The following is a 12,472-nucleotide window of genomic DNA, read 5'->3' as shown; positions in this document are numbered from 1 at the left end:
CCTGTTCCTTTGCTGATGATGATAGCTAATCTGTTCCGGCAAGACAGCAGCAGGGGAGTGGATTATTCCGCTCAGCCACAGGGGAGGCACTAACTAGCTCTCCACTGACCTGGTATCCTTGGGATGGTGAACTGCCTGCTACTGCTGCCTTCCCCTCCCTCTCCAAATGGTCTTATCTGGATGATATAATCCTCATCAGTGGGCAGGGCGAGCTCCACGGACGTGGTATTGGTTTCCATGACACTGGGCCGGCTGTGTCGGTTCTTCTTGTAGAGCACCTGAGGAAGAATGGTTAAGTCAGGATTCAGGCACAGAAGGCGCCTGCTACAAACACAATTTTCTGATAAAGCCTTGCGACTCGGTGCTTACTTTGTAACCAGTGACCTCTGACTCATTCTCCAGGGCTTTGACCTGCTCCCAGTTCAATATAATCTTGGAGTTTGATGTGTTCCACATGACTTTAACTGGTGGCTGACTGGGTGCTGAGAGGAGAAAAGACATTATTCACCTCAGACAAAAGCTGAACACTGGCAGAGAGCGACTGCTACACTTATAATTACATCTGATACTTACGTGGTTTTTTAGTGGTAACGTTGACAGCGGCGCTGGGAGGCCCTGTTCCAGCAGTGTTATACGCCCTCACTGAGATGTAATATGTGGTGCTGCCTTTCACCCCGTGGATAATAGTAGAGGTTTGATTTCCCACCGTCCTTTGCACGCTGGCCGTGTCCTCCCTTTCACTTCTATTCCAGTACCTCAGCTGGAAGGCGACAGGGCAGAACCACAGATGTGAGAGTGGAAAACACGACGGACACCTTAAAAGCTTTACACCCCTGTCAATGAAGTGCAAACGGGGAGATGTGAACTCAACTGGATGGAAGATGTGAACTGGTCTGAAAACAAGCTTTAGCAGCAGCATGTCGACTCATGTACCTTTCGCTCACAGAGAGATACAGTACAGTTTCATGGTAAAGAAGGAGGTCAAATATGCAGCGGAGGAAACAAAGGAAAACAAAGAAAGGGAAGAAGAGAATCCTCAAAAATCCCCTGCCATCAACTTCCACTGATAACAGATTTTCTCTGTCACCCTGCTTGTCAGGGCTGAAATAGCTGGCACGCTTGACAGCACAAATATAATTTGTCTTTCCTCACAGGGATGGTTTGCTCAGGCCGAGCAGGGCCTCTGTTGACTTTCAGTGGTCAACTATTTATAATTCTGGCACTTTATGCAATACAAGGATGAAAACTGTGCTTTTGTCCACGTTGGATTTCAGTAATGAGCGGAATTAAAACTACAAGAACTAACTGAGTGCAAAGCCACTGTCTCAAACTGCCTTCCTGTGTGGATTAGCAGCTAAATGCTCTATCCCTTGGAGTATTGCATCAGTAATCAGGGTGGTTACAGTACTTAGGTAAGCAACAAGAGAAACACAACTAAACCCACAGGCAAGGGACTGGGCTGGACCATTATGCATGCAGTAAGCTATTATCTCCTATGCCCAAGGTGCATAAGCCTGAAAAACCCATCAATAATAGAGGGGAACAAGATTCAACCGCATTAGTTGCCATGTGCTCACACAAACAGATTTGCATCCAATGGAGTCGCACACAAACAAGACCTTTCAGTGGAGCTCACCTCGTAGCCCAGCACTCTCTTCTTGCTGGCGTTCCAGGGCAGAGCTTTCCACGTTACTTCAATTTCGGACGCGGAGAGGCTCTTGGCACGAACCCTGGTGGGCGCCCGGCCAGGCTCTAGAGTAAATGTATTAAGACCCAGAATGATTTTCAGAAGTAACACAGAGCTTTTGATGACCTCCTCAAAGCAGGAACATCAAAACCGCTTCAAAGTCATTTCTTTCATCTTAACAACACAGAGAGGTAAGTGTGAGGGAGGACATCTGCAAGTTCTGATAGGAGAGCGCTGGCTTCAAGATGACTTGTAGCTCATGCATTAATTCAATCTCTGTGTGGAGAGCTGCTCCACAACATGGTGTGGAAGACATGAAATCACACCCACCTTCTTCAGCAGAGTAGATAGTGGTAACGGGTCCAAAGGGCCCTTCCCCCTCGTTGTTGTAAACCCCGACCTTAACATGGAAAGGCGAGAAGGGCTGGATGCTCTCGTTTTTAAAGACGTATTTGGACGCCTCGGCCGACGGCACGGCCGCCTGCATCCATCCCGTTGCACCGTGGGGTCGGAAAGCAACAACATAGCCAAACCCTGGGCCGTTCTGCAGCTCCTCTGGAACAGGCTGCCGGACGACACGATGTTCAGACGTCAGTTAGTTACTCTCTGCACAGGACAGCTTGTTACTTGTCATGCATGTGAATAAAGACAGTCTTTTTGTAAGCCGAAAAATAACATGCCCAAATGTAACAGAGTATATCTCTGCAACCACAGGGTCTTTTTAAATAATCTTGGTATATATGTAAAGGTAACACTTCTGTTACTAGATTAGAGTAAATGAAAATGGAACAAAACATAAATGAAAGATATCATGACCAACTAAAACTAGAATATAGAATATATATAGAGAATATCCCAAATGAATTAAAGCAGATGAATGCCAAAACCTCTAGCAATCCACAGCACAATATCTGAACACTGCTGGTGACTAATTTCATTTCAATAAAGTGAAGCAGATAGAAAGTGAGAGAGGTTTAAGCAGAGATATTAATAAACATAATGTCCAAATTTACTTTGCTATTTGTTGCTGCTGGTTCAGTGAGTTTTCATCATAAAAAGATAAGAAATATACCGGTGGAATTTGTATTCCATATGCAGCTCGTGTTGTTAGCATGATTGTGAGGACCAGCTTTGTGGATATGTACAGTCGGTGTGTTTTTCAACATGCTCATTTAGTTGCTTTATGTCTAAATTGTGTTTAAGTGAGAATGGTTGCCAAGCTTCTACCCATTCTAATGATGTATAGCTTGTCGTCAAAAATGTATTTTGAATATGTTATCTCATTGCTGTCTGTAATGTCCACCTTGTCGCCGGCAACCCAATGGGTTTAAAGAGGTTATGTGATTTTTAACAAAAACACATTCACCCTCTGGGCAAAAGTAACATTTCCAGCCCCACTACAGATAAAACACAGAGAGCAACAGACTCACCGGCATCCGGTTTATACTTTTATTCTAGTTTTCACCTCAGATCTGGAAGTAAGCTGTGAGTTACACCTGCCTTGCCAGTAGAATTGGTCTACATACAATTTGGCTTTTCTTTAAGCCAAAGCTGACAATATAACATTCTATCCATGCTTTTATTTCCAAAGGAAAATGCCCGAGGTCTTTTCAGGGCTTTGTTAGGCACAAGTTAGACTTTAATTGAACTTGTGCATATTGAAACATCAACAGTGATCCTCTGAAACGCTTCACAGCAGGGGCTGATGATTTAGAGCCGCCTGAATAAATACAAATGTTTCTTGATTGATAGGCGGTGAAACAAAGAAACAAAGAAAGAAAGAAAAGAAAGAAAGAAAGCAATCTGAAAAAAAGGTGGGACTTGGAAGGAGCCATTGAGTTTAATTATCTTATTGAAACCTCAAAAGCATTTCTCTCTCCCCCAGGGTGACAGCAGCAGTTATTGCCTCTCTGTTCTTAAAAATGAAATGCCATACATTAAGCTGTTCTGTTATTAATGAAACAGGGGTCCACATCCACAGAGAATAATGACGTCTGGCTTCTTCCTCCATGGGTCCTGAGCGAGCTTGCTTACCTCCCATGTGATGACTAATTCGGAGCGACTGCCACCGCCTCCGCTCACATTAGCCGATGTGACCTTCGGAGCTGGAGGAAGAAGACAGATCTGCTTAGCTCTGTTGACTTGAACACAACGCTGAGGAGGCACATGTGATCACCTTCCATGTGGCTACTCCCAAATGGCGGAGAGGCAACTTCTTTTTGACATGTTTGAACTTCAGCATCCAAGACTCCTGTGAGATATCAGCTAAGCCCTCACAGCTGAGTCAGATGTGACCAAAAGACACACAAAGGATCTAACCTCGGGGAAACCCGCTGTCTCTGGGTAGACTGGGGGCTGCTGCTTTCTTAGACATGGTTTGTATTTTTCTCTTTAGGTCCAAATTGATAGGAACTGTATAGACACCACAATACATGGCACCTACAATCAAGGCCTTGTTCGACATTTTGGGAACATTTGCCTCTGGGTTTACCCTTGTTGTCAAGAGTTAGATGAAAAGATTTACCAACTCTCAAAAACAAACATGGAGTTAGGACACATTTCCAGTTTTATGGTAAATTAAGCTATATCCAGAGGAAACAAAATCCAATTAAAATCCAATTAACATGTCACACAACCCCAAAGTGTAAAACAAGTTGTGGATTTAGGTTATGTGCTAGAAGTAGTTTAAAAAACAATTCAAACAATGTATATTTAACTTGCATCTTAGGGGGATTTTGTCATCTTAGCACTGAGCTAGCTGTTTGCCCCTCTTTCCAGTCTTTATGCTTAGATAATGTCTCCAGGATGTAGCTCAACATTTTACAGAGGAACACGAGAGTATACATCTTGTCATTTGACTCAGTTTGAGCTCGAAGAAAATACTTAGGTAATGTTTGCCTTGAAAAGAACTCTGCAAGAAAACAAACACGTCTGTTCCTCAAATATTGGGAGATAAAAAAAAAAGAGGAGATACTCAAACATCACATTTAATTTATAAGGAAAGAACAAGAATAACGTGTTTTGCAAGAGGCATAAGGAAGCATCTTTCTGCTCATGCAGTACATACAGGTCCCCTTCGTCCTTGCTTGTTTGGATGGCTTGCTGGGCTCGCCGGTCCCGATGGTGTTGCTTGCCAGAACTCGAAACTCATACTCCACCCAAGGGCTCAGGTCTATTACTGTAGCTGTCAGCCGGTTGCCCCCCACCACCTCAGGAACTGGCATAAAACACACAGAGCCCCCTTCAGTGTAAAGACAAAACTTTGTGTGTGTGTGTGTCTGTGTGTATCAGACTGTCCTCCAGGATGACAGGCCTGGTAGGACTCCACCACAGGTACATGGTACATGTGTAATCCCTCACAAGCACACACAATCTCATAAAACAAAAACACAATCATGTGAAAAGAAGTGCACTGACAACTAAGTTCTTCTTTTGGCAATAATGTTTGAATTCCTTAATAAAACATGCACGGTAAGGCACACTGCCATTACCACTTTTTGGGCCATGCACAAAATATAGGAAACAAATGTAGCTGGTCCATCTAAAAATTAAAAAAAGACTATTTCCTCTTTCGAAGAAGGTCACTGTGTAGTTCTGTTTAAAGTGTATGATCTTGACGAAGTAAATCAATAAAAGCAGTAAAACCATCTCACATCAAACCTTCCTTAATTCACAGAAATATCAATAGAACAGGGTATACAGTGCAGGATAAAAGCACATTATACCAATCATGCATGAAGGCGAAGGGCCCCATTTAGGAGGATGTGGGGAAAAATTACACCGATGCTATCACTTAACAGCACTATCAAATTACAGCCCTGGCAACTAGCTTCATCATCAGGACGGGATCCATGTTTCAGGATTCCCAGGAGTCTGATAAAATGGCGGTCAATGGTCACGCTGCAATTGCATACCATTTGGTGCTGGGGTAAAAATGACATCTCTAATATTCTCACAGGCGAGGCAGAGTGGAGAGTGGCCCCCTCCATGTGATTGGAGGAGGCCACGCCTGGTTGGAGAGAGCTTACCTGTGGTGACAGCCTGCCACCCGAGGGAAAATGGTGTCCTGGCCTGGATTGTATATGCCGTAATTGGACTGTGATTATCAGGACCAGGCCTCCAGGACAGAGAAGCTGTGGTATCGCTGATTTCTTCTACTTGGATGCTGGTGGGAGGCCCCGGGGGACCTGATAGATGGCATAGCCAGGCAGGAGGAGGAGAGAGAAGAGATGGAGAGACAGACGGAGGAGGGAAGAAGAAGCGGGAGAAGGAGGGGGAGGGTATGTAAATCAGGAAGAGATGGAAATATGGTGGAGAGAGTGGCGGCGGTTTTAGCACCTGCGGCTAATGTAGTCAGTTCAGTGTGTGTGAAACCTTTGGGAGCTATTCGGTCTAATTAGACACTGAATTTCCCTTCAACTTTCAGGAGAGGAAATTCTATTTGCCTCCATTTTCATTCTATTCCTTTATTTCTTCATCATCGAGGCTTAACCAATTCAATTCAATTTTATTTGTATAGCACCAAATCATAATATACATTCCAGTCACAGTAAACATGAATTACTAACAAACTCTCACCGCAGTCGATAAATCATGGAATATTTAAGCTTTCTGAAACTATGTATTTTGAAAGGATGCACGTCCACGAGACGTTCACTGCTGGAGCTTACCTCTGACGACCAAGTCAACGGCGATGGAAATACTGTCCACCTTCGTTTGCACGGCGCACGTGTACTTCCCAGCATGCCTCAGCTGGATGTTCCGAATCATAATGTCTCCTGCTGAATGCTGCTGTTGTTTAACACACACACACACACACAAGGTGAGCCTCCAGCTATTGTAATTCAAGAACAATACTGACTGTTCCAGCCACATGGGAACAAAACCAGCTGAACAGAAAGCTCATTTTCTTGTATGTGTATGTGTTGAAAAGTAAATCCATATTTCCCCCAAGCAGCCTTTTCTTCCATATTCTAAAAAAAATAGCAATGACTCTGTGTCTTGGGCACACTCCATGCTTGGATGTTGTACCTGCAAATACAGAAGTGTGCTTGCTGAAATAGCTTAATTCTGATCAGGTGCAGCTTTTTATTTCATCTATAATTGCAATTCCCACTCCTGCATTATCATTCCATTAGAGTAGAGCACAGCAGGTTCTGTAATAAATTGAACTTGGCAAAAAAGCTGTGGCACAATGGCGGTAAGAAATCTGTGGAGTGGCTGCCGGCTTAATCAATGTAAGTGAAGATGTAAAGCAATTTATTTGGAAGATGAGACTGTAAATTATGGCACAAGAAGCACCTAACTCATAAAAGAAACAGGAAGGACCCCTCTGTTTTTTTTTTCTCTTCATGTCGGCAGTTCTTGAAGAAGCCTTGAATATCTCCTGGGTGAAAACTAAGCCTGCGTAACACGTGCTGAGTTGTAAGCTGGGAACCTTTTAAAAGTATACAGCGGCTGACTGAGACTGGTTGCAGGGTGTGTATGTAAATTTCGTTTTAAAATAAACCACAGGCAGCAATTTTCTGGCCATAAATAATACACTTGATACAAACATTCCCTCTGCACTGCGGCTGAATGTATTATGACCCTCCGAAAGGAAGAAGTATAACACTGACGTATCAATGAATCTTCAGAGTCACCTCTTGACCTTTATTCAATAAAATCTCTGAAGGGGGCGGCAAAATAAATCAATGTCTAAAGAGCACAGAGGCGCTAATAAAAATGAGCCTTCGACAACACACTGCAACAAGGCCAGTCGCATTATGACTTATCATGTAATACAGGCCATCTGAAAAATGGGGATGTAAACGCACCTTAGAGGTTTGTGAATGAGAACACTGTGAGATGAGCACATGTGCCGGAAGACAATCTGTACTGAGTGAGAACTCCAGCTGAGATCAATTAAAGGTGTTGTGGAAATCGCAAAAGTAATGTGTGAAAACTGTTCAAAATTCCCAGAAGGAAATCCCATTAGCTCAGACAGCATAGTTAGTCGTAGCCTATGGATTTTAATAAGGTGCTGGACAATTTTGTATTGAAAATGGGAAGGGGGAGAAACACCAGGTCTAAGATATGAGGCAGCTCAGAATTGATGCACATATTGTATAATAGAAAGAATTGTGTGTAAAATGTTTCTCTCCACAACCTGCATCCTTATCATTGATAAGGATGCAGGTTGTGGAGAGAAAAAAAACTCCCTCATTAACTGGAAGAAACCTCGAGAACCAGACTCAATGTGGGCGGCCATCTTTCTCGACCGGTATATATAGTATCTCCATTTTATTGAAAAAAGTATTTATATTGTTATTACATTTTTCCTTTTGGGCTAACGTGTATTATCTTATCTTGTCTAATAATGATATTACGAGTTCATAACTGTAAAAATGAATACTGCAAAAGTATGTCAGGCTCGATGATTAATGATCAATTGGATGTGCATTTGTTTTAGTGTGGGACTTGGTGATGGTAGTAATTGATAATAGAGATGCAGATTAATGCGTCTGGATGAAAAAATCATAAACAGGCAATTATGGTCTCTTTCAATGATCCTGTTCGGGCTGTTTGAGGGACAACTGATGCCAATACTGAATCCTACAGTTTTTTACCAGTGAATCTTTGCCTGTATCCACCAGAGATGTCTAATGAGGACGTTCATATACGATTACCATGCCAGGGAATCTCTGTGCTCTTATTTATATATATATTTACATCATCTTCATATTAAGTTATGATAATGTTAATTTTATTTTCATGTTAATGTCACATTTATTTTTCAATGCTATGTTACTTGTATTCGAAGCCTTTGATCAATACACTCTGTTGTTGGTTTGAGACACAGTTCAATTCTCTAACTTTGTGTTGTCTCAGTCATTCACCATTTGCTAGAATTTCTAACTGCAAATTTGCGAATCATTTCGTTTGACACTGAGTAGCTTAAAAACACAATAAATAACTTTGGCCACTAGGGGTCTCTCAAGCAAAACCATTACAAAAGACTTAGTTGTGAAGCAGCTTAGGATCATGGGAGTTGTTCTCTTTGTACAATTGCAGATGAAAATGTACCTGAATCACACGGGTAGATATCAGGAGGATATGACACAATTAAAAGGTGACAAAAATGAAACATTTTGTTACCTTGAATAAAATTGGGTATTTCTCTGGGTTTGAACATTGTTGGAAACATTTTGAGATGGTTTTAGACATTTTAAATGAATATTTTTTACATGTTATACTTTTAATTTCTAAATAGTGAAAATTGTATTTGTAAATCATGACCCTGAGACAATGTGTCGGGCTGTGTGCACATCTCTGACTCTCAGTGATACAATCTGTGCTTCTCTCACAACACGACAGCTGCATGGTTTACAAATCAGAGGATCTGATACACTCATACATTCTTAGAAATCATGAGGAATTATTATTGTCATTATTAGGTACTTACACCTCCCACTTTTTCAAAAAATCCACCATGGTTCCCAAAGTGGATGAGCTGCTCGTTGAAGAACCAGGTGAACTTGAGCTCCAGAGACGGGTCGTGATTCACTTGACAGGGCAGGACCACGCTCTCCCCCACGGTGATGTCCAGCGTGGACGGCTGGGTGGTGATGATAGTCGGCTCTGAAACACACGTTCACATCCGTCCGCATTCGATCAAACACAGTGTTCTGCTCCCCTTTTGCCAGGCATTATAATTCAGTACAGGAAATGGCTTTGCAAAAAGCCAAGCCCTTCCATCATCCTTATGGATATGTCAGACTCAGTTAATAGAAGGATATACGGGACAGAGCACACAGCAAACTAGGGCGCACAGCTACAATAACTGGTATTAGTTTCGGCCTGAGCTCGTCTCTGCGGGGACTCTGAGACGTGTCTCTCCTGCATCCTGAGGAGCCTCCATGTGTCACTGTCAGCTCTGCCTTCAGCCTGGAACTCGCCCCAATAGGCCGAAAATTCCCAACACGCACCAGCAGGAAAACAGTAAACAGCAGTGAGCACTTCTTCCAGTCACTACTCTCTTTTCAAGCCTGCAGCGCATTACAATGGCATCACATGGGAATCAGGCAAGCGCCCCCTTATCTGCACTTGTGTGTGAGCAGCGGCCGAGAGAAGGGTGGAAGGACACGAGACAGGCGAAATGAGAGGCAGAGGCTTTGTTCTCAGAGTGTGCAACACCTATCTCCCTCTTGGGGGTGCTGTGATTACTTGGTTGAAATTGCCTCTCTGTGCACACAGACTAAATTAACCATGGCAAATGATTCCTGGACAGACATAGATTCATGTTGAAAGTGCCGGCAGTGCAGTCTTCATCCAGAGTGAATTCGATACCTTCATTGTATTGGCCCCTCTCCTCCCTGAAACACACACACTGATCCACTACCACCAAAAAAAACCTCCCCATGGGATTTATCTCGCCATTTTTCAGATATCAAGCCAGAATGCTATCTGCTGCTGGGTTTTGTCATGTACACAATGAAAGTGTGTCTGAAAGGCCCATTCCTCTATTGCTGGGGTTAAATGGTTAGCGATCACAGCGCAGTAAAAACATCGTAATACCACACAGGAGGTATTCAAGGGTCTGTGTCTCCTCTCACTGCTCTATTTCTAAAGGTGGGCTCCACCTTGTAGAACAAGTGCAGGAGGAAATAGGAATCATGAAAAATTTAAAGGATAACAAAAAAAAAACACACTCTTTTCTAAGAAAATGTGTCAGGGCTGTTTTGCAGTGGTTTTCATGCTGAGAGAGTCGCTCTAAATGATGTGAGGAGAAGGAAGTCTGAGAAAACAAAAGGGCGAAGAAGGATCTACAGTGAAATTCTAACATGGACCCGCAGTCAAAAATATGAACTTCTGCATCTCTTGCAAGATGGAGACCCACCATAAACATTTATTTCCTTTCTTATTTCTCCAGCAGGGTTGGTGTATTTTCGAACATGAACTCCTCCCCCTGCCGATACTGTCCAGGCTCATGTTGCCTCCGGGGATTCACTCAGACAATGAGTGTGGAAACACGCTCCCTTATTACCCTCCTCTGTCATCATTTGTGACAGATTATATGGACAAGCAAGGCTGGTTACACAACCACACACTGGGCTCTTGACCATAATTTGATTGCTTTCCATCTTGTATAAAGGCCTTGTTACCTACTGCCACTGTAAACAAGAGGATAGGAACCTTCTCACTTAGCGGGTCAATCAGAGACATGACGGAGCGTGTGTTAACGTGCTCAGACAGACCGGATGGCATCTCGGGGAGTGCTGCTGAGGTGGGTCAAACCCGTATTGGCATTTTTCAGTTTGTACTTACGAGGCAGAAAAATTTCAAAAGCGCTCTCTCCACAGACCATCAATGAATCATGAACTAAATAATCATCCAATTTTGAATTTGTACATATGATAATGATTTGCTCACTTACTGAGGCTGTAACGGCCATGTTTGGATCTGTAATCTCTGAAATCCATTTATGTTAACTATCATGAAAAATGAACTGTCCACAGAGATGAAGTGATTTGAAGCAATAAAATTACCTCAGAGGAAAATCTTTTCAAAAGCAGATTATATTTTGAGTGGTTGTGCTTCATTGTATATCACATTTGTGTGCAGATCATCACTCTAGAATACATAAGAACAAGCAAAAGAAGAATTAATATGGTATGTAAAACCCATTTATCAACCTGTTGTCAACAATCTCTGAGCTATTGGCTATTATTGGCTAAATTACCCCCTAGTGGCAACGGCCAATATTTTGGGGCTTCTGACAGTTGATATCTGGGCCAAGACTCTGTCTTCTGTTAACCATCATCTGTTCACCGTACACTGTTTACATTCCTGCTAGGCTACTGTCTTTTTATCACAGGAGTCGAATGTTTCTCCACATAAAACACAAACCGTGAAACTTTGTGTAGGTGCTTTATATCCAGATGAAATTTTGGTTAATCTCTATTATCAGATATCTGCATATGAATGCACGGTTTACCTGTAGCCAACCAAAACCTGTTCAAACGGGATTGGACAAACTAGAAAGGGAAACCAGAAGCTTGTAGTCCTAAAATCTACCGAATCTGTTACATCATGACTTTGCTTTTCCTGAGAATTTATGTCACATGAGAACAAGTTCTTATTTAAGTTCTTCTTATGTTTAGGCAACAAAGTGGTTAAGATTTGTTAAAGATCGTGGTGAAAGGCAAAAAATATTACGTTAGTGACGTTCTACATTTTACTCAACAGATACCACGAAGGGACCCGTATCAACAGTGCCTTAGTCCATCTATTAATACTTTCTGACATCCCTCCAAAGTCTGTGGCCCTCAGCCACTGCTCGCATAACAGCCTCAGTACTGCGTGACACTGATCCCACAAAATGTTAAGGTCTACACGTCTCAGCGATGGCAACATCGTCTGATATAATATAAAATGATAAATTAAAAAACGAATTCACATTTATGTCAGCTGCTGTGTGGTCAGTTCAATTAGACATTTGGTGTTCCTGGGAAAGCCCGACCTTGCACTTGAAGGACAATAATGGAAACTCTTCTAAAGAAGTGACTTAGCTTTGTCCAAATGTTACTAGATTTGTCATTAGCTTCTTTTTCTTACAAAAAAGTCATGAAACTGGTCTAAAAGACTCTATGTTGGTAACACTGCCTATTAATGTCCCCCCGATTAGTAATAAAAACCCGTTTGCATCAATTCATTTTGAAAGAGCAACAACCAATGAGGAAAATCCAACACTCGGCTGGCCGACCACTTATCAGTCAGTCAAGCGGCACTCAGCTGATGACTGGT

General features: G+C 42.5%; 1 protein-coding gene across 3 annotated transcripts in view; it reads right to left on the bottom strand.

The window, feature by feature from the left end:
* Positions 1–12,472, bottom strand: part of cntn4 (contactin 4) — a 153,836-nt gene that overhangs the window by 2,239 nt on the left and 139,125 nt on the right. The window contains exons 13-22 of one of the 3 annotated variants that reach the window (XM_034585918.1): positions 9,132–9,307; positions 6,358–6,475; positions 5,716–5,874; positions 4,755–4,904; positions 3,722–3,792; positions 2,018–2,252; positions 1,637–1,752; positions 574–760; positions 370–482; positions 110–278 (exon numbers count right to left, since the gene is read on the bottom strand). In XM_034585918.1, the coding sequence (XP_034441809.1) occupies positions 110–278; positions 370–482; positions 574–760; positions 1,637–1,752; positions 2,018–2,252; positions 3,722–3,792; positions 4,755–4,904; positions 5,716–5,874; positions 6,358–6,475; positions 9,132–9,307 (1,494 nt within the window). Of the gene's footprint in view, positions 1–109; positions 279–369; positions 483–573; positions 761–1,636; positions 1,753–2,017; positions 2,253–3,721; positions 3,793–4,754; positions 4,905–5,715; positions 5,875–6,357; positions 6,479–9,131; positions 9,308–12,472 lie in introns of all 3 variants that reach the window. The other 2 variants (XM_034585917.1, XM_034585919.1) reach the window with 2 other exon arrangements.

This window comes from Hippoglossus hippoglossus, chromosome 5, assembly GCF_009819705.1.
Source record: "Hippoglossus hippoglossus isolate fHipHip1 chromosome 5, fHipHip1.pri, whole genome shotgun sequence".
Lineage (NCBI taxonomy): Eukaryota > Metazoa > Chordata > Actinopteri > Pleuronectiformes > Pleuronectidae > Hippoglossus > Hippoglossus hippoglossus.
Note: the sequence above shows the minus strand (reverse complement) of the source record. Positions and strands in the feature narration are given on the sequence as shown.